The sequence below is a fragment of the Phocoena sinus genome, chromosome 6 (assembly GCF_008692025.1).
Source record: "Phocoena sinus isolate mPhoSin1 chromosome 6, mPhoSin1.pri, whole genome shotgun sequence".
NCBI classification, from domain to species: domain Eukaryota; kingdom Metazoa; phylum Chordata; class Mammalia; order Artiodactyla; family Phocoenidae; genus Phocoena; species Phocoena sinus.
Window position 1 is genome coordinate 103,158,643 of NC_045768.1, and position 20,701 is coordinate 103,179,343.

Below are 20,701 nucleotides of genomic sequence, written 5' to 3' on the forward strand. Positions count from 1 at the left end.
AAGAAGGACATGAAGGGATTTCCACTGGCCAAAAGTAAAATAATCTAGGTATAGATAAATGCAGAGGATGAAAACATACCAAATATTTTTAACTCTGAAAGTTTGTAACGATAAAACAAAAAACACTAATCAATCACTTTTTGTTTTGTTGTTTGTATGTATGCAATGAACCAATTAAGTGACCACTGCCTGCCAATCCACTCTGTTAGCCTAATGGATAAGAAAAGATGAGAAAAATTTTTTGTTCAGTCTTAAGGCAGAAACAGAGAATATGCATTTACTTCTAAGTTGCTGTGTGATGATCTTGAGTACTACCTCCACTCACCAAATACAATTATTGTGAAGGCTTAAAGAAATACTTGAATATTCAGGGTGTGATGGTCTGGAACTAAATATATCAAATATTCGTTGAAGAATATTTATTTAAGCCTCAGGCTCTTTCCTTTGAGATATACACTGTATAAGCTTTCTTCGAAACTGAAGGGTAGTGTGTGTGTGTGTGTGTGTGTGTGTGTGTGTGTGTGTGTGTGTGTGGTTGCTACCAAGTCATTTTTGACTGATTTAACTGCTGTGAATGACTGGCAAACATTACTTTTTCAAGCAATATATGCTTAAAAAATATGTAACATAACAGAGATTTTGATAGCTACTATCAAAGAGAAAATTTCAAAACAAAACAGTTATAGTTCTAAAATCAAAACCACCCTATCATGTCATAATTAATGAATATGTGCACATCCAGAGCCTTTTAACCGCACGTAAAAGATGAGGTATCCATACTAAAATATGATCATCTAATTCAAGTTAGAAATTTACTTTCACACACCCCCAATGCAGAATCAAAAAAGGTATGAAGAGCTGAATACTGCTCTAAGACACTTTTTAATGTTAAGCTTAGTAAAGCCATGTAAAATATTTGCCATTTCATCTTTATTTCGGCAGACAAAATTGGCTTTTAAGGAAGTCACTTACCAATAAATGGTTCTCCTTCACACACAAACAAAACATCATCATCCCTGGGGAAATCAAAATTTAAAAAGCCACCATCAAAATCCAGAAATCACATTAATTATCTGTTGACTAGAGGAACTATTCCTTAGAATAATGTAGAAGATCCGTTTTGCTATCTATGTGGCCAAGAAGTTGACCAAGTTCCAGTGTTTTTTGTTTAAACCCAGGTTGTTTAAGCCTCTTCCTGCTCCAAAATTCTATGATCTGATGAGAATGGAATGAAGTGAACTAGACACTTGTCTCAAAGAGATAAATCTGCCTAGGGTATGTAAAAACCAAAACCAAAAAAAAACACCAAAATCACTATTGTGGTGGATCACTGATGAGTTAACTCTACTTAACATTCTATTTTATTTAGCAAGTTTTCACCAAAGTAGGTCTCTGTGACGTTTATAAAATTCAAAGTGCTTAACCCCCTGACTTAACTGCCTCTGGATTTAAATTCAAAGAAGATCCTGCACATGAAAGTACTTTTGAAGTGGAAAAAACAAACGAAACCCACTATACAAATTATGTGAATTCAGCTTTCTTATCAATTGAAGAATATACTACTGAAGAATGTTATGTTCAAAGGATATGATTAAAGCTATAGCCAACTCTTCTTCTTTCACTTTAATTCTATAACCCTAAATAATTTATTAGGGTTTTCTGCCACATCATCACCTGTTTTGTGCTTTGGAAATGAAAATAAATTTTCATATTAAATCTAAGAAGAATATAATTGGAAATAACTCTGCTGTAAACACTCACCCACTATACTCACCTAAATGTAAATGAATACCCATAATTCAAAAACCTGGATTATCAGTGTATATCCTCCTTCCCTGCTCCACCCCACCGCAAGATTAGTATAAATGATCAGAGCTTGTACTGTGAACCACAAATTATTAAACAGGTAGATATAATATAAATATATACTATTTCTTGTCCTAGCTCTTTTTTAATTGAAGTATAGTTGACACACAATATTATGTTAGTTTCAAGTGTACAACATAGTGATTTGACAATCAAAGTACATGAAATGATTACCACGGTAAGTCTAGTAACCGTCTGTCACCATACAAAATTATTACAGTGTTACTGACTATATTCTTTGTGCTGCCAATTACATTCCTGTGACTTATCTATTTTATAACTGGAAGTCTGTACCTCTTAAGCCCCTTCACCTATTTCACCCAACCCCGCCAGTCTCCTCCCCTCTGGCAACCACCAGTTTGAGTTCTAAATAGGTAGATATTTTATAGTTCAGAAGGCTTCTGTTATGACCTTCTTCAATTATGACCTATGTTGTAAACATTTTTATTTCTGTAAGACTGTAAATTATATTTCTATAAGATATCACAGGAACACATAGAATTTTTCTTGGAAGCAGAGCCTGTGTTTGTTAAGGAGAAATTTAGGTTGATATAAATCATTCAATTATCCATAGAAACACATAGAAGCTGGGAGATAGATACCGAAAAACTAAGAAACTCTTCTAATATATTTGGAATTAAAATCTTTATAAGTCTATAATCTTTTCTACTTGTTCACCATGCCAGTTAACTTTTTAAGACTAATATGAAAATTTGTTTTCCTCTAATTGACAAAAATCAACTATTAAATGTATGACCTGGGTAAGTCATGTTAAACTTCTCAGATGTTTAGTTTCCTCATTTATAAAACAAAGGGAGTAGAAGTGTTTAAAGGCAGTATGTTATATTGAAAGGTTATTCTGACCTGGGTTTAAGTGAATATTAAACTTTGTATACTACCATAATTTAGAACATCACTATCTTCACAACATCAATTTTAGAAAACCCACGCAGGGACTTCCCTGGCAGTCCAGTGGCTAAGACTCCACGCTTCCAACGCAGGGGGTATGGGTTTGATCCCTGGTCAGGGAACTAAGATCCCACATGCCTTGCAGCCAAAAAAATAAATAAAAAGTCCATGCTTTGCCGATTAAATGAGGTAACTTGGGCAAAGCAAATACAACTTAACTGGCACAGAGTCAGTACTCAGTTTGTGTTCCCATTCCATCTTCTTTGAGCCCCCTCCTGCTCCAAAATTCTATGATACCAAGAGGATGGAATGAGGTGAACTGGACATTGGTTTTAAAATATGCCTGGCATACTTAAAAAAAACAAAACCCCAAACAAACAAACAAACCAAAACCACTACTGTGGTGGATCACTGGTGAGTTAACTCTAGTTAAAATGCTATCTTATTTAGCAAGTTTTCACCAAAGTAGGTCTCTGTAAACGCTGATAAAATTCAAAGCATTCTTAGGAAATGAACTGAACAATAAGCAGTAGCATATAAAAGAGATCAATTAAGTTTCTAGTATTAAAAATTCATGTCTTATTAGATCCGTTTCTAGTAACGTAGAGATTCCTCATAGCCATATGTGAACTCTGCAGAAAGACTATGAGTATATTGGAATGTATTCAGGGTTTTCTATCTGATCAATGCATCATAAGTGCAAGTTACTAAAATTCCAAAGAGCAAATTCTAGGCAATCATTTGCCAAAATCCTGCATTCTTAACAGTGATTAAATACTGCTTAAGGGAAACAGCATAGCACCAAGAAGCTGAGGGCACACTGTAGACGGCTTATAAAAAGGTGAAGGTTACCTGATCAAAGCAATATCATCAATCAGTCCACCTTTCCCATTATACACACTGGTGGCTTTTATGCCGAGTTTATTGCTGGCCACAGAAAGCAAATCAGATAAAGTTCCATATACAGCGACCACCTGTAAACACACCAGATTAATTTGAACAACTTACGTAATCAATTTCGTCACTCACAAATTAAAAACCACCATACTATAAACAGGTCTAAAAAATCAGATTATCATATAAAAAGAGATTTTGAGAGGTTCTTAAAAGTTTCTCTTTTTCTTTTATGACTGAAATATTTACTTAGTGCCTAACACTGCTGAAATCCAAGACTAGAGAAATTGTCGCTAAAAACAAACTACAATCTTACAGTATGTTAAACAGTGCTCCAGTTCTGATACAAAAGAGAACTTGCACTTGACTTTAGATTCTGGCATTTTCTAGCTGTCAGCTCAAGACAAATTATTTCACCTCTTTATGCTTCTGTGGCTCTAACTGGCATGAGGAGAACAGTTACACCTGTATCAGAAGGTCGTCACAAGGATGAAATGAGTTAATGCATGATAAGAGCGTCCCAAAGTGCCTGAGACCTATTAAGTCTTTAAGATGTTGCTTTTACATTATTCCTTTCTTACAGGAATGGTTTACTTTTTTAAACAGGAAAAATTTACTGTTTATTATAACATTTACAATGTCAATGACCATATGAACAGTTAACGACTTCCCACCTCATTTAACTTCAATAAACTATTTATATACTGTATAAAAGCAAATTTTGGCTAACATTCTAAGTACAGCGTAGACCTGGGTTACAATGAATTGCTCCGTCCTGCTTTAAAATCAGGCAGTCTGACACGTGTGCAACATACATGCAGTTGCTTAGGTAGGGGGTAGAGACTCTGTACATGTAGTGAATTCTTTGCTCCAGCCATAACTGTAACTGTGTATAGTTGTATCATTATCAGTCAGATCTCTGAAATTATGAATAAAAAAGAGGGTGAGGAGATGAACCTGAAGCAGGAGCAGCCAGCTGACTTCCCACAGGATACTGGATAAAGATGCCATATGAAATGGGAACCGGGGCTAGTCCTTTGTTCAACTGGTCCTGGAGAACAGCAGACAGTGAATTTTTCGTTAAGTAAATGAACAGTCAAGTGTGGAGCCAGTTGTTTGCCAATAGGAGTGTGTAGTGTTTCAACAGCAGAGTACAGAGATTCCAACTCTTTTTCTCTTGGATCATGGACCTGTGAGAAGTGTTGCAAGCTGGGGCATTTTGGGGAAGAGGGGTAGGCAAGCAGAGTTTAAAGGGAACTTCGTGGATTATTAAAGATAATGCACGACCCAAGTGCTCATAAACGTGTGAATGGATAAACAAAATGTGGCATATCCATACAATGGAATATCATTCAGCTCTAAAAGAATACGATTCTGATACATGCTACAACACGCATGAATCCTGAAAAACATTATGCTAAGTGAAATTAGCCAGACATGAAAAAGGACAAGATCATGTGATTCCACTTGTATAGGTACTTAGAACAGGCAAATTCATAGAGATAGAAGTAGAAGTATAACTGATTCACTATTCACTTTGTTATAAAGCAGAAACTAACACACCATTGTAAAGCAATTATACTCCAATAAAGATGTAAAAGAAAAAAGAAAGTAGAAGAAAGGAGGTTATGGGGCAGAAGGGGTAATGGAGAATTACTGCCTAATGGGTACAGAGTTCCTGTTTGGGATGATGAAAAAGTTTTGGAAATGAAAAGTGGTGAGGTTACACACATGAATGTACTTAATGCCAACGAAATGTACACTTAAAATGGCTAAAAGGGTAACTTTATGTTGTGTATATTTTACCATATTGATAAAAAGATAACAGCACAAAGCACCTGGCAGAGTGTCTTACACCCAGCAGACACTGCCATAAATGACTGAAGCTTGAAGAACATGTCCCCCGTATTTCCTATCATTTTTCACCTTTGTAACAGAGCCTGGAATTCTAACCATTATTGCAGATACGAGTTCCAGAGGAGAAAGATTTAGAAAATTCTTAGTATAATAGCAACTATGACAAGAATGCTGTTGTTAGAAAGGAGGATTCTTCTTACTCTCCCCTCACTGTTCCCAGACTGTAAAAGGTGTTTGCATTTGCTTTGGTCGCTTGGCTCTTTGCTTCTTGTATAGCTTCACATGGTTTTCTTTCGCCTGACATTATCAGCTCCTCACCCTAACATTAAGCTTCTCCACCCCATTTCTTTCACTTCTCTCCTCAAGCATCATAAAATGGTTGGAAATTCTATGTATCTCTCTATATTACGCTCCTGAATTTCCAATATTTGAGCATACCACTTTACCTAACTTATTTTTCAAAAATACATCACATTGGGCTTCCCTGGTGGCGCAGTGGTTGAGAGTCCGCCTGCCGATGCAGGGGACACGGGTTCGTGCCCCAGTCCGGGAAGGATCCCACATGCCGCGGAGCGGCTGGGACCGTGAGCCATGGCCGCTGAGCCTGTGCGTCCGGAGCCTGTGCTCCGCAACGGGAGAGGCCACACAGTGAGAGGCCCGCGTACCACAAAAAAAAAAAAACAAAAGAACAAAAAAAACCCCATCAAATTAAAACTGTTCTCTACTTCCATTCGATTGACTTGATTTTTCCTGTGGGTCAGTTGTTTCCTAATGAAAATACAGGCCACCTGCCATGTTCGAAAGCCGCGCTGTCCAATTTGGAAGCCACTAGCTACAAGAGGCTATTTAAGTTTAATGTATTGCTATTAATTAAGTCAGTTCATCAGTTACAACAGTCATGTATGAACTGCTCAACAGCCACAATGGCTAGTGGTTACCATATTGCACAGCGCAGATATGGAGTATTTCCTTCCTCACAGAGCGTTCTATTAGGACACTGCTGCTTCAAAGAGCAGAAGAAAGTCAGGAACAAGGAAACAACTATTTTAATTCTGTTAGGCTTGACCATGTCATAGCAACTCACAGTAACCAAGTGGTAGAGTCCAACTCAAACCCTGTTGTTTTGTATGGAAGGTTGAGTAGTTACCATCTTTCTTTTCTCCCCATTGAAGTCAATTTGATTATAAGATTAAAAACAAAAAAGCCACACATCACACAGTTTGGCAATTTCAGGGCAATCAAAGTACAACAGGTGTTCCTTGTAGGCTGTAATACTAAGGAGCACATTCTAGATACAAATTGAGTTCATATTTATTTTATTATTACTTAAATAAGCCCTCACATAGTATTGAACACAATTTATCATTACCTCAAATATTTTCTAACCTGACTTCCTATCTAGACTGTAAAGGTTTTAATAATAAATTTTTAATTTGTAAAAAGTGGTTATTCATTCAGTGATTTTAGGTAACCAATAATCCCTTGTAATGCTGATGAGCCAGCAATGAAGTACCTCCCTGTACTACCCAAATCTCTAACATCCAGAAAAGACCTGCAGCCAGTTTAAAAAGGATCCTCTTAAGTGTCACAGTGTCTGGTTTATAGCAGGTCTCTGATAAATGTTTCTTGAATATCAGATGAAATTTTCATTGCTTTCAGAGTGTTGAACGAGGACATGCCTTTTCTGTGTGTGAGTCAGTTATATTTGTCTCTTCCACTGACATTAAGTTAAAAAACAAAGTACACAGTAGAAATGCAATTCTAAAGTGATGTTCATATAGTTCATATGAGTATTGAAAAGTGGCTATCTTTGGATAGAATTAAGGTTCACTTATGAGCTTTTGTTTTGTCCTCCAGATTTGTTACAATGAACTTCTATTATTTATGCAATAAAGGAAAAAAGTTTTAACTTAGGGTTTCCATAGCTCTAGATACTAGATTTACAAATAAGAATTATTTTAGCAGTTGACAAGTAATCTGGTAATGGAAAATTTTCTTTAAATGAAATAACCAAAGGGCCATCAATTAGAGAAAACAGCACTGAAATTACTGCAAAGAATCTTATAGCATTGAAAATCTGAAAATTTACCTTAAGTTGGGCCAACATACTTGTTTTTCATTTGAAAGGCATTTTTAGCATGTTTTCAACAAGATCACTTTAGCTGACTCTCTTGAGCATACTAACAAATAACTCACAAATAAGACTGCAGACATAATATTTTAAATCTTAATGAGAATATCAGATTTTAAAATGTGATATACCTGTAAAAGATTTTAAGTTTGTGAGAAAGTCTCAAACAGATTGGCACATGTACCCTTCATTAGATATCAAACTCTGCTGGGAAAAAGCAACATTGAAATCTTGTATATCATGGATGTGAGCTCTAACCATTATTTACTAAGCTGACTTTAGTCCTCAGAGAGGCCAAGCATTTATAAAATGATCACGCTTACAACGGCTATTTGCTTCACGTGTGTTCTACTTCCTAGTGTGGACTTGAAGTTTCCATGCCACTGTGATTATCCATTTTAATAACCTAAGCACTGTACTTAGAATGGAAGCATTCTATGGAATAAACTGAGAAGCATGTCTATTAAAGTTTATGGCCAAAAAATAAATAATAAAGTTTATGGCCACTATATTATACTACTATTAACTTAATTCTTTCTAAATTTCAGATCCCACGACAAGTGAAAGCTATCCACCAATTGGGAAAGTAAACGGTACACTGTGCCTACCAGGACATATCAGTTTAATGAGTTTTAATCTGTCTTTAAACACTGTTTTCAAATTGTAATCTATGTTATTCAAATTTAAAAGCTAAAACCTGCACATGTATTTAAAACATGTTTTTTAAAAAATGCCCACCATAACTATTACATAATACACAATCAATAAATAATCATTGAATTTATGCAGGCCAATTTACCCAACCGACCCACCAATCACAATAACTAAATGTAGAATCTATTTACTCTGCCTACATTTTTAGTTTATACATTTCAAAAATTAACATTATTTTATTCCTAAAAAAGATGACTACATCAAGAAGACAAATATTAAAATATTTAAAAATTTTAAAGTCTGACAACAGCAAATGTTGAAGAGGATATGTATCAATGAGAGGGTTTATGCAATGCTGGTGAGATATAAATTACCACAATGACTTTCAAAAACAATTTGCCATTATTTTAAAAAATTAAATATTCACATACCTTAATACCCAATAATTACAACTTCCATATATATCCTAGAGCAGTGGTTCTCAAAAGTGGGGTCTCTAGACCAGCACCATTAGGATCACCTGGAAGTAGATTAGAAATTCAAACTCCTAGCCTCACCCCAGACCTAGTGAATCTAAAGCTCTGGGGAATGAGGCCCAGCAATAGTTGCTCAATTCCTCCAGGTGATTCCAACGCATGCTAAAGTTTGCAAACCACTGCCCTAGAAAGATGCTTGCACGTGTGTGCACCAGGATATACAGTAATACTCATGGCAGCACTGGTCAATTTCATGGCAAAATATAAAGAAAATAAACAACCCAACTGTCCACTGACAGGAGAATGGATAAACTGTGATAGTATTTGTATATACTTTGTATAATTATTATAAAGCAGTGAAATGACTAACTATCAGTATGTGTGACAATATAGATGAAATCTTAGAAATATTATACTGAATGAAAAACTCATGTCCAAAAAGACTATGTAGGGCTTCCCTGGTGGCGCAGTGGTTGAGAGTCCGCCTGCCGATGCAGGGGACACGGGTTCGTGCCCCAGTCCGGGAAGATCCCACATGCTGCGGAGCAGCTGGGCCCGTGAGCCATAGCCGCTGAGCCTGCGCGTCTGGAGCCTGTGTTCCACAACGGGAGAGGCCACAACAGTGAGAGGCCCGCGTGCCGCAAAAACAAAACCAAAAAGACTATGTACAATGTGATACCAATTTAGGGTTATGATATATCCCAAAGCTGACAAAACATATAGTTTACTTACACATACATACGTGGCAAAACTATTTACTGAAAAAGAATTCATGAAATTGGCTGCCTTCATGGGATATAGGAAAGTAGACAAACACATTAAGTTTTTATAATATGCTATTTCTTGAGCTGTGTGGTAAGTTTACTGATATTCATTATATTATTTTCCTTTTCATTTTATGCATATTAATATTCTTTATTGTATTCTTTTATATGTATCAAATACATTTTAAAAACGTTTAACTTGAAGAGCAAGTTTCTTATTAATGTTTAGATTTCAATAGACAAAGCTTTACATAGATTTTCACCTTTCTTCAACTCAACACAATGAATTCAACTCTGGAAACTCTGTTAATACCAACAACACATTTCTGACCTAATATCAAAGCCAGAAGAAAACAGGTCTGGGACCAAGACTGTAAACATCAGTACAGAATTAAGATCTATTTCATATCCCACTATATCTGCAGTGCCTGGCATGGTTCCTCCTCAAAGACAGAACTCAGTCTAAGTGTTGACTGAATGAATGAATAAGGTATACAAAAGGCCTAAAACTGGCACAGCACATTATTGAATATTCTCAATTTAAAAAAAAAAAAGCAACTTATGTCCAAGATGTACGGAAACTTTGAATTTACATCGGTTGCTCAAAAGCCACTCACTACATTCAGAGATCTAAGTTCTCATTTCATATTCCTCGATGCCAACTATTACACAGAATGTTAAAAGGAGAACAATGGGAATTCTGAGGCATATGGAGAGAGGATGAAAAGGTTCAAACCCGACTCTTCTGGAGCAACTTAAACAAACTAAAATGTAAAGATCCCCTTTTTTTTAGAAATATGGCCTTCAAATGTTTTTCACTATGTACCCCTTAAGTAAAACGTTTTTGGGCATGGCCTCAACATTTGTATACTTATTTACTTATTTATAAAGTATATACCACTGTCAGGAAGAATATAATTTCCCAAATGATAAGAGGACTTTTACTGACTCAAGACGATGAGTAAACCAGTAAAAATCCTGTAAATATTTATCATTAAGCTTAGTGAACTCCTGCCAAATTCAAGGTTGACTTTACACATTAAAAGAAAAAGAAAAAGAAAAAAGAAAATCTGAAACTGTCTTTGTGTGCTGGAAAGTACTCTGAAATATCTTGCTAATTGAGATGACCTCATCCTATGATTGGCTAATATCTCAAAGAACGATATACACTTGGGAAGCAATTTACTGTTAATAGCAGTTATTAAATAGGACTTCAAATAGTCTTCTTTAAAATTTGGCACTTTTTGCCCTCTTCTCTGATCTATAAATCCACTGTTTTTTTTTTTTTAAAGATTGGCATTTTCATTATAAATTTGTTTATTTATTTATTTATTGGGTTGTGTTGGATCTTCATTGCTGTGTGCAGGCTTCCTCTAGTTGAAGCGAGCACGGGCTTCTCATTGCGGTGGCTTCTCTTGTGGAGCACGGGCTCTAGGCGCGTGGGCTCAGTAGTTGTGGCGCACGGGCTTAGTTGCTCCGTGGCAATGTGGGATCTTCCCCGACCAGGGCTCGAACCCGTGTCCCTGCATTGGCAGGCAGATTCTTAACCCCTTTGCGCCACCACGGAAGTCCCTGTTTTTTGTTTTTTTTTTTAATCTGAGAGTTTATATTAGAAGTGGCAGCCCTGCCATTTCTCATGGCTTACTTGTGCTTGCCTAGTTAGTATTGTCTTCGATCTGCATCTTATTTGAAGGAATCTTGTCAAGCCACTTGGCATTTTGGTGACGGTTAATTTAGTGAAAACGGTATAATACACATCTTAACCTGGCACATGTAAGCTTCACCATATCACAATATGCCAAAGGGAACCAACCGGTGAAGAAGCGACTGTCAGCTTTCCCATGTGAACGTCCGGCCTCCTCTCAGAAGACCTGAGACCAGCTGACATTCTCAGTCATTAAAAGCACCTGTGTCGGGCTTCCCTGGTGGCGCAGTGGCTGGGAGTCCGCCTGCTGATGCAGGGGACACGGGTTCATGCCCCGGGCCGGGAAGATCCCACATGCCGCGGAGCGGCTGGGCCCGTGAGCCATGGCCGCTGAGCCTGCACATCCAGAGCCTGTGCTCCGCAATTCCAGATTGGACAAACCAAGTCTTAATATAATTTTATATCTTTAAGTAAAAGATATAAATAAAAGGTGTAATATTTCTTCTTAAACTCTACTGGATCCTCTTGCACGCCCCCTGTGGTGGACCCTCTCACTCTGGAAAGCACTGGAAAGCACTGAAGCCCCCTCTTCAAAACATTTAGTAGTCACACTTATGTTTTACTCAATGTACAGAAAAGTCAAAAGTCTATGATGTAGTCCCCTGCTGTGACTCCCTAACCCCAAGCTTCAGGGCCCAGGCTGGCAACCACTGAACAAGCTTTAAAGGAGGGAAACTTATTTGAAAAAGACAGGCATTACTCTTATGGCCAGGAAACAAAAACAGAGGCTAGGTAAACAAGGAAATGATGAAGTGACACAGACATTCCAACCCGTGGATAGGAACCAAACTCTATCTCCTTGTGGTGCTTTGTTTCAGCTCCATGAAAAATCATGTCAAGATCATGCCAACCCTGACGAAATACAGTGACTATTTATACAGAAAATACATGTTATGTATTATTCTGCTCTCTTTGGTCAAATAAGAGTAATTATAATATTATTTTTTTAATCAGCTTAAGGGAGAGGAGAGGAAACACTGACAAGTTTGGCACAGAATGTTTTCCGGTTAAGTAGCAAGGATTATGGCATGACTTATTTTTAATATTGAATCATACTGGTATTCTCTAGTTTGGGTTTTTATAATCTTTGTAACATAAACACATTTAAACTATTTGAGTTTTTTTCCAATTCTCTAGCAAAATATTTTTAAAGCAAATAAAATCAAATCCAAAAACCTAACCTAGGGCTTCCCTGGTGGCGCAGTGGTTGGGAGTCCGCCTGCCGATGCAGGGGACACGGGTTCGTGCCGCGGTCCGGGAAGATCCCACATGCCGCGGAGTGGCTGGGCCCGTGAACCATGGCCGCTGAGCCTGAGCGTCTGGAGCCTGTGCTCCGCAACGGGAGAGGCTACAACAGCAAGGCCCGCGTACCGCAAAAAAAACAAAACAAAACAAAACAAACCTAACCTAGTCAAAAGTAAGTAGCTTTCAGAAAAAAGCCACCTTATTAAAAATATGGCAAGACTAAGCCAGCCAACTTTTGACAAGAAACAAAATTCAGTAGTTTCAGAAGAAATAGTTAAATATTTATGGCTGGGTCTAAACATGTTGTCTTCCATGGAATAACAGAAGAGATGTTAAATAAAGGGTCAATGAGAGATCTACTGCAATTGTAACTTTGGATCTACTAAATCTTTCTTCCCGTAACAATATGTTTTAGATTATGAGTAGTATCAACAGACAAAACAGGTACAGAAAAAGTTTAAAAGGGTCAGAAATAATGTGAATCTTGGGAAGCCTATTTTGAGGCAGCATTTGTGAAAATTCAAGAACTTGAATTTATTATGCCAGTTCTGTTTTTATATGAGCATTAAATCTCTAAAACCAGAAGAACGCAACATTATAGTCAACACACTACAGTGCGGTTCAAATTTTTACAGCACGTTCACTCAAAACTGCAGAGTAGCTGGAAAGCCATTTTTTTAAACCGTGGCACAATTACGCTATTTAAAAATGTGCAATGTTTCCAAAAGATGCAGGAAACAAACCATTCTGGCTAATGAAACAGGGAGCCCAATCTATCTTCATCTCAGACTCACAAGGCTTAATTATTTCTAAACGTCATTTAGCCACACCATAAACGTCTGCCTTAAACAGTCAAATTTTCCAAAGAAGCCGAACTTTCATGGGTGGGGCAAGAGGCTGAGAAGGAACAGGATTCATGTTGGCTTACTCCAGCGCTGGAAAAATATTTAGCACCACACGCTCAACAAAGGCCTAACACAGCAAAGAGCAATGTCCAATCAATCCATTTTGGTCTATTGTCCTAGTCCTCTACGGAACTAAAATACGGCGAAACACTAAAGCGAGTACAAAAGTTTGACGGCGGCGGGGCTTGGGGCTCCTAAAGGGGGGGAGGGAGGGGGACCATCAAGAAAATGTCACCAATTTTCCATCCGTCTATTGGCCCTAGGATGGGAGAGTGTTTTACTCATCCACGGAGAGAAAGAGTTGAAATTCTTTTCACCTGATCAACCTCACACGCCTTAGTCGTTACGGCCACTTTCTGGAGCAGACCATTACTCAGCACGAAGGTGGGAACCGGCGCCTTCTGTAGCCAGGGGGTGGGGGGCAGCGGGGTCTTGGGGGAAGTGGGAAGAGGAATAGAAGCATCAGGTGACAGCGGCCCTCCCCACGCCCTCCGAGTCCTGTGGTCTCCAGAACCCACACCTGGACTTGGGAAACGACTGAGCACAAGTTGACCTGCGCGCTGGTCCCCAGAGCAGCTGGGGAGTCCAAGGGCAGGCTCGGGCTAGGGATCCCGGGGGTGGGGAGGAGGCCGCGGGGACCCGACGTTCGCCTCCTCCTGGACGCCCCCCACCCCGGCGCACGCCCACCTCCCCGCTCCCAGCCCCTCTCCCCCACATCAGCCCTCAGCCCTGTGCGCCCGCTCCGCACTCCGCTGCCCTCGCCCCCAGCAGCCGGGCCCGCCTCGCCTCCTCCCGACCCCCTTACCTTTCCATTCTTGGGGCTGCCGTTAAGGAACAGGGTCACCCGCCTCATCGCGCTGCCCCCACTGGGTCCTGAGTGAGTCGCCACCCTCCCACCTGGCTCTCCTCCCACCTTTTTCTTTTCCCGCCCTTCCCCTCCCTCCACCCACTCGGACTCTCCTCCCTTCGCCACCTTCCTTCCCTTACAGACACACACACACAGGCACGCACTCTCCTACCCACACCCCAAGGTTGGCGGGTCCTCCTTCCCACCCCGCCCCTGGGCTCCTCAGTCAGCCTGGGGCCCTTCCCCCACCTCTCCCAGACTGACTCTAAGCTCCGCCAATCAGCGGGCAGCGCCGGCCAAAATTCAGCCAATCATCGCCCTGCACTGGGTGGGCTCTAACTAACCCAGCCCAGGTGGAAGGAGGGAAGAGAGGCTGCAGTCTAGCCGACGGGGAAGGGTTCTCAGCCAATCAGAGCTGAACCTGGAGCCGAACGGCGGCTCAAAGCGTTACTGAGCAGGCGCATAGCCAACACCAGGTAGAGCTTATCTGCATACGGAGGCGGGGCTTGAGGGAAGAGGCAGAGCGCTGGAAGTGATCCACAACCACTCAGAGCCTCCCAACTTTAACCCCTCCCACTCGCTCAACCCACCGAGGAAACGGCTGCGGTCGGGACTGGCTGATTGGGTAAGAGCCAGCCCGTCGTTCTGTCAGGATTGGTTCAATGATTCTTTTCGAAGTTCGCAGCATCCAATCGAAAGGCCGGGGACGGAACCAAACGGCTAACTAGATAATTCCTCCGCGAGGCTCTCACAGAAAATAGTTCCCGGGGACGCAGGTCAGCAGTGGAGCTCACTGGACAGTGTGTCAACTGCGGCTAGCGGTGGTGTTTCTCCGAGCCCACGAAGCCACTCCTGTTCCTGGGAAGGCGAGGTAGAGGTCTGGGAGAGTTCGGTGCGCGCGCGCACACGTGCGAGTGGCGTGGGCGTAGAGATTCTCAGAGTAACGCCGGGACGCCGAGGAGGCGGGGCCGGCGAATTGAATCGGGCGGCGGGCCGCGGCCGGGCGGAGGGGAGGGTATAGGAAACGCCGGCTGTGGGGTCTGGGGGTCGGCGGCCGGGGACCAGGTAGCCCCCCGCGGCTGGCTTGGCGGCCGACAGTTACTTTCTTGAGCGAGCCCATCAGGACCAGAGAGCCGAGGTCTAGAAGGCACGACAGCCACGACACTCATCGGCGGAGTGTTCAAAATAAACCCGAGAGGGAGGTAAGGCAAGCGGCCTGTTTGGGAGTTCCGAGACAGTAGTGGCGCAGAGCTGTTTCTTCGACGTGTTTCTCAGAAGTGTGTTCTACTGGATCACCCGCCTGCTTTTTAAAATGCAGATTTCTGGGGCCCAGCCAGACCTCCTGAATTAGAATTTTTGGGAATCCGCAAAGCCGCTTCTCCAACCGGAGAAGCCTAGATGATTCTGATGTTCGCTAAGGTTGGAAAGCCTTGGCTTTATTGTATGGGATCTGCTTTGTTTCATCCCGAACAGCAGTTTCCTCCATTTCTCTTTAATTTGAGCTCCAAAAGTAGTCTCTTGTCATCCGTTTTCGTGCCAGTATAGGTTGTATTAGAATTCAGTCTTGAAAGAGGATCTCGATCAAATCACATTAATTTTGGAGGTGGGGTTATTTTTCTTTTTTCATTCTTCTCTCTTTTTTAGATGGATGATAGTTCAAAAGACAGCAAGCCCCTTGAAACCAAGGAGTCTGCTATTAATAACGCTGGTATGTAGTGACCTGTTGTTTCTTTGTGAAATTTAAGGTTTAGGTGTTTATCTTGATAATGATGTTTAGACCCTACATGTTGTCTGTTTCAGAAGATACCTCTTTCATTTTGGGAAATGGGAAGCTTGTAACTCCTCACAAGCCTGCAGCTGAAGTGACTCCTAATCGTTGCATGTCAGATGCTTTTCAATCACCTTTGAACTTTTCCACAGTAACTGTGGAGCAATTGGGAATTACACCTGAAAGTTTTGTAAAGAACTCTTCAGGTAAGAGATGTTCTTCTTCTATTGCAGTGCCTTTAAAAGTTGAAAAATTAAACTCTATTTTGTTCACTTACCCTGTCTATCTTACTACTTTATCTAAATTGATTGACTCTCAGACTTGCTGGATCAGGGAGATCAGGGTCCCAGGGCACCCAGCATGGTACTGTTCCTAAGTCACAGCTGCGCTCCAGGCCCACACTGGAAAAGGACATGTGTGCGAGTCACTCTTTGACCCGACACACGGGATACAGGAGTGTGTATGTGAAAATAGTAATACCTTTTATGGTCATGTATGGTAAAAATGAGAGAAAGTTGAAGGACAATTAAGAAAATATGACATTGAAAGACTGGGGCATACCTCTTTCAAAATCTCAAACAGAAAAGTGACTCAGGCTAATCTCCTTTATGGAGTAGAAATGAAATTCACCTGTGAAGTCTGATTTAGCTGAAGAAACAAATAATGGGAATGGAATTAGAGAATAGAATTTAGAAATGGAGGGTAATGGGGGACTTGAAAATCAGGGGGCACTAGACTAGTAATACCTGATGGAGACAAGACCGAAGTGGATGCCAACCTGTGTTCCCTTCTCAAGAACATCATTCTTAGACCTTTAAAAAGCTAAACTGGTTGGAATTCAGGGTAGTGTGCTGAAGGTAGACAGGTATCTAAGAGAAACAAATTATTGTGAACAATTGAGGACAAGAGAGTGTGTGCCTGGGAGGAGATCGTCCTTGGGGATCAGAAAAAGAGAAATTTTTAGTCCAAAGCAATCCATTACCAACTCTGTGCAGGAAATAAGAAACAAAAATGACACCTGTTAATTCAAATGTATTCATGCATTTGTTCCACAACTTTTTGATAAACGCCTGCTATGTGCTAAGCACCGCTCCAGGGCATGGCATAAATCAATAGACAAAACAAAGGTACCTACCCATCTGATAATGTGTGCACAATTTTGCCTGTACTTTTCCATTTAGATCCCTGTACGATGCGTTCATCATATTCTCTCTCAGGCTGGTGGATCATGGGTATTCAGGGCATGATTACTGATTGCCTTGTTGTGTTCCAACTTACAAAAGAGTTTTTATTATAGGAAAGTCATCATCCTACCTTAAAAAATCCAGACGACGCTCTACAGTTGGTGTTCGGGGCTCTCCGGAAACAAACCATCTAATTCGTTTCATTGCCCAGCAGCGGAATTTAAAGAATGCTTCTTTGACCAAGAATTCCCCTTATCAGGTATGGTTTTCTTTTTTAAGTTCCGTCATGAATTCTTCTAGGAGTATGTTTTGCTCTGTTAGAAAGCTTTTGTACAGTGTTGGTACTCTCCAGTGCCCCTCATCTGTTTTGGATCTGGAGAGAGAATATTTTCTCTGTCTTACAGAGATTGTGTGCTTAGTTTAAATGTTGATGTTGAGCATGGATCTATTAAAGGTTATGAGATCCTGGATAGAAATGGTGTTCTGGAGGCGCTTTCTGTTTTATTTTGCACATTTTTGTCTAGTTCATGTCTGTTTTTCTCTAATGAGGTGAGGCAGTGTTTTCCGACCTTTTTGTTTTAATATTTTGTCTGTAAGTGTCTAATACTTTTGTGACTACTGTGTGTTGACATGTAGGGGCAAGAGTTCCCCACACCCCCACCAAAATGTATTTGGGATAACCTTGTGGAAAGGAGCGAAGTGTTTGTTGATGGGGAAGTATTTAGATATTTTTGCAGATTTTTATCAGAATAATACATGCTTCTAAAAAAGTCAAATAGTACAAGACTTGCTATGAAAGACAGTCCCGGGCTTGCCCTTCTTTGGCTCGTTTGGCTCTTTTGGTATGGGCCTTCCTATTTTAAAAGGTACTTTTATTGCCACTTCTTTATTTTTCGTTTTAGACCCTGTGTATACATGAGGCTGTTTAGTGCAGTGCAGGGCTTCTCAGAAATTATCTGCAGATTCCTGGGAATACCTGAGTCCCATCCAAGAGGTCCATGAGGTCAAACTATTTGTTGAAACAGCACTAAGGTGTTATTTGCCCTTTTTCACTGTGTTGATGTTTGCACTCATGGTGTAAGAGCAGTGGTGGTTAAAACTGATGGCATCAAGCAATCATTTTACCTTCAACCCTGTTCATCGTTTACAGAAAACAATAATAAGGCCAGTTTCACTTAACATCCTTGATGAAGCAATAAAAATTACACATTTTATTAATTTTCAACCCTGGAATATTGTGTGTGATGAAATGGGAAGTAGACACCAGGCATTTCCAAAGTATATACCGAAGTGTGGTGAATGTTTCCAGAAAAGTTATGGATATGATTGTTTGAGCTGTGAGTTGAACTAGCCACTTTTTCACGGAACATCGTGTTTATTTGAAAGAATGACTGACAGACATGGTTAGTCAGACTTGGGAACGTGGCTGGCTTTTTCTCAGAAATGAACAGTGAACCTGCCACTTCAAGGAAAGCCAGATATTTCTTACCAATGAAAAAATTCGAGTTTTTGAGAGAAAATTAGAATTTTGGAAAACTTGTATTCACGACTGTGATCTTACTTGACAGCTTCCCAGTGGCTGCACTTTTCTGATGGATCAGTGGGGATATTAATGTGACGTTTGGATATTGCACAGTAAAATATGTTAACATTTGGAAGATACACATAACTGAGTGAACCAGTATTTTCTACACGACCAGTACATGCAAATTATACCCTCAAGTTGCAGGATAGGCCCATGGATTTTAACATAACAGAATATGAAAAGTTCATTGATAAGATTTCATATTTGACATTGCAACTAACGTTTAAGAAATCTTCATTGAATTTTGTGTTGCATTAAAGGATATGCACAATTCTGGAGAAGCTGTTGAAATATTCTTGATAGATATAACGAACGTGAACTAAGAGTATTCGGTGTGCTCAGTAATTCTTTAGGGTGTAAAAACTTATTGAGAACTGTGTTAGAGTATATGGGAACATGGCCTGTGGAGTTGTATTGTTGGCGTTTGATTCTAGGCTTTATTATTAGTTAATTGTGACTTTTGGCAAATTACTTGAATTTTCTGTTCCAGTTTCCTCATGTATAAAACAGGGGTGATAATAGTAGCAAGGGTTTTATGAGGTTGAATAAATTAATAGATATGAAGTACTTACAACTGTGCCTGGAACATGGTATGTTTTATGCTATCATTGTTGTTATTTCTGTGAAAAATGAGGATTTTGCTCTCACATCTCCTAGCCATAGCTGTCCTGACACTTTCCTCTTCCTGCCTTCCTACCAGTACAACCAGTTACAATTTGTGTTTAAATTAGGGTTTAGTATGTATTATCTAACCCTATAGATATTTTTCATGAATTGCCATATGGTGTGTTAGGGCCATATTTCCTTTCTTGCATGATTTTTGTTTTTCCTGTGATTAATAAGTACTTTTTTTTTTTTTGGTTTAGTCTTTTAATTTATCATGATGGACTATCTTTCACTGTGCATTGTTGAGGACATTATAGTTTTGTTGAAGTTTTCTTCCATATTTCATGGGGTCTCATTTTGCTACCTAATTATTTTAGGTTCTGGCTCATTCTCAAATCTTTCTTCAGATGCCTGTGATCCTTGACTCTGTTCACATTTGAAGGTGCGACACTTTAAAAACTGACTGGGAGCTAACTGTGTGTGGTCTGGCTCTATTGGCTAGTGGATTTCCATGTAGGACAGCAGGGCCACTTTTTCAGTGAAGGAACTCCCAAATATTAGAATCCTGTGGGTACTTTCTCTTTGGCAGATCTGTTTTCTTTGAGGGAATTCCTGGGGATGTAAACCTGAGCCCTAGAACCGTGGAAGGCAAATGGTGGAAAGTGGCTGGAAGGCATTGAGAAGACTTAGACAAACTGTTTTCAGTACAGGGCCTCCTATCCTTAGCTGTTTAGATCTCATAGAGTCCTAAAACATAAAGGTTCCCTCCAAAACATAAAGGTTCTTTGCTATTTGTGGAGAGATCTGTAGGTTCAAGTGCTACTGATACAGCTTCAACATTGCCCTGGACCCTTGTTTCAGACATATTGAATATCTGATGCTTTAGATAACCTGAGCCTTTCTGGGGGTCTCTAGCAAGTCCGCTTGTTTCCTGTTACGAGACCACCCTAAGGAGCCCCTGTCAGTTTCAGCTTTCTCTGGACTAAGTCAGTTTTTGTTTGGTGACATTCCATATCTGCTGTTGATTTTTCTCTTTTTTTTTTCTTAAGGATATACATACACATATGTACATAAACACATCCCCACACATATCATATGACTGTACTTATTAAAAGAATTGCTGGAATATATAGTTGTAGTATCTAGCATTGAGATATTTAAGAATGAAAACAAGAGTAGTGGAGGAAGGATGAGGGATATATATATTGCAAAATGATCACCGCACATAGTTACAAATTCTTTTTTCCCTGTGATGAGAACTGTTAAGATCTACTCTTTTAGCAACTTTCAAATATGCAATACAGT

General features: G+C 39.9%; 2 protein-coding genes across 13 annotated transcripts in view; one reads left to right on the forward strand and one right to left on the reverse strand.

Annotated features, from left to right (window-relative positions):
• The window catches only part of KCTD9 (potassium channel tetramerization domain containing 9), a 58,833-nt gene extending 44,485 nt beyond the window's left edge, over window positions 1–14,348 (reverse strand). The window contains 3 exon segments of the mRNA XM_032635546.1: window positions 973–1,016; window positions 3,628–3,749; window positions 14,212–14,348. Of these exon segments, the coding sequence (XP_032491437.1) occupies window positions 973–1,016; window positions 3,628–3,749; window positions 14,212–14,259 (214 nt within the window). The 5' untranslated portion in view covers window positions 14,260–14,348.
• A 654-nt stretch (window positions 14,349–15,002) lies between these two features.
• Window positions 15,003–20,701, forward strand: part of CDCA2 (cell division cycle associated 2) — a 51,493-nt gene continuing 45,794 nt past the window's right edge. For 5 of the 12 annotated variants that reach the window (XM_032635524.1, XM_032635531.1, XM_032635532.1 and 2 more), the window contains exons 1-4: window positions 15,567–15,672; window positions 15,898–15,961; window positions 16,054–16,227; window positions 17,319–17,464. In XM_032635524.1, the coding sequence (XP_032491415.1) occupies window positions 15,652–15,672; window positions 15,898–15,961; window positions 16,054–16,227; window positions 17,319–17,464 (405 nt within the window). In that variant the 5' untranslated portion in view covers window positions 15,567–15,651. Of the gene's footprint in view, window positions 15,125–15,213; window positions 15,456–15,566; window positions 15,673–15,897; window positions 15,962–16,053; window positions 16,228–17,318; window positions 17,465–20,701 lie in introns of those variants that run through there. The other 7 variants (XM_032635530.1, XM_032635533.1, XM_032635527.1 and 4 more) reach the window with 7 other exon arrangements.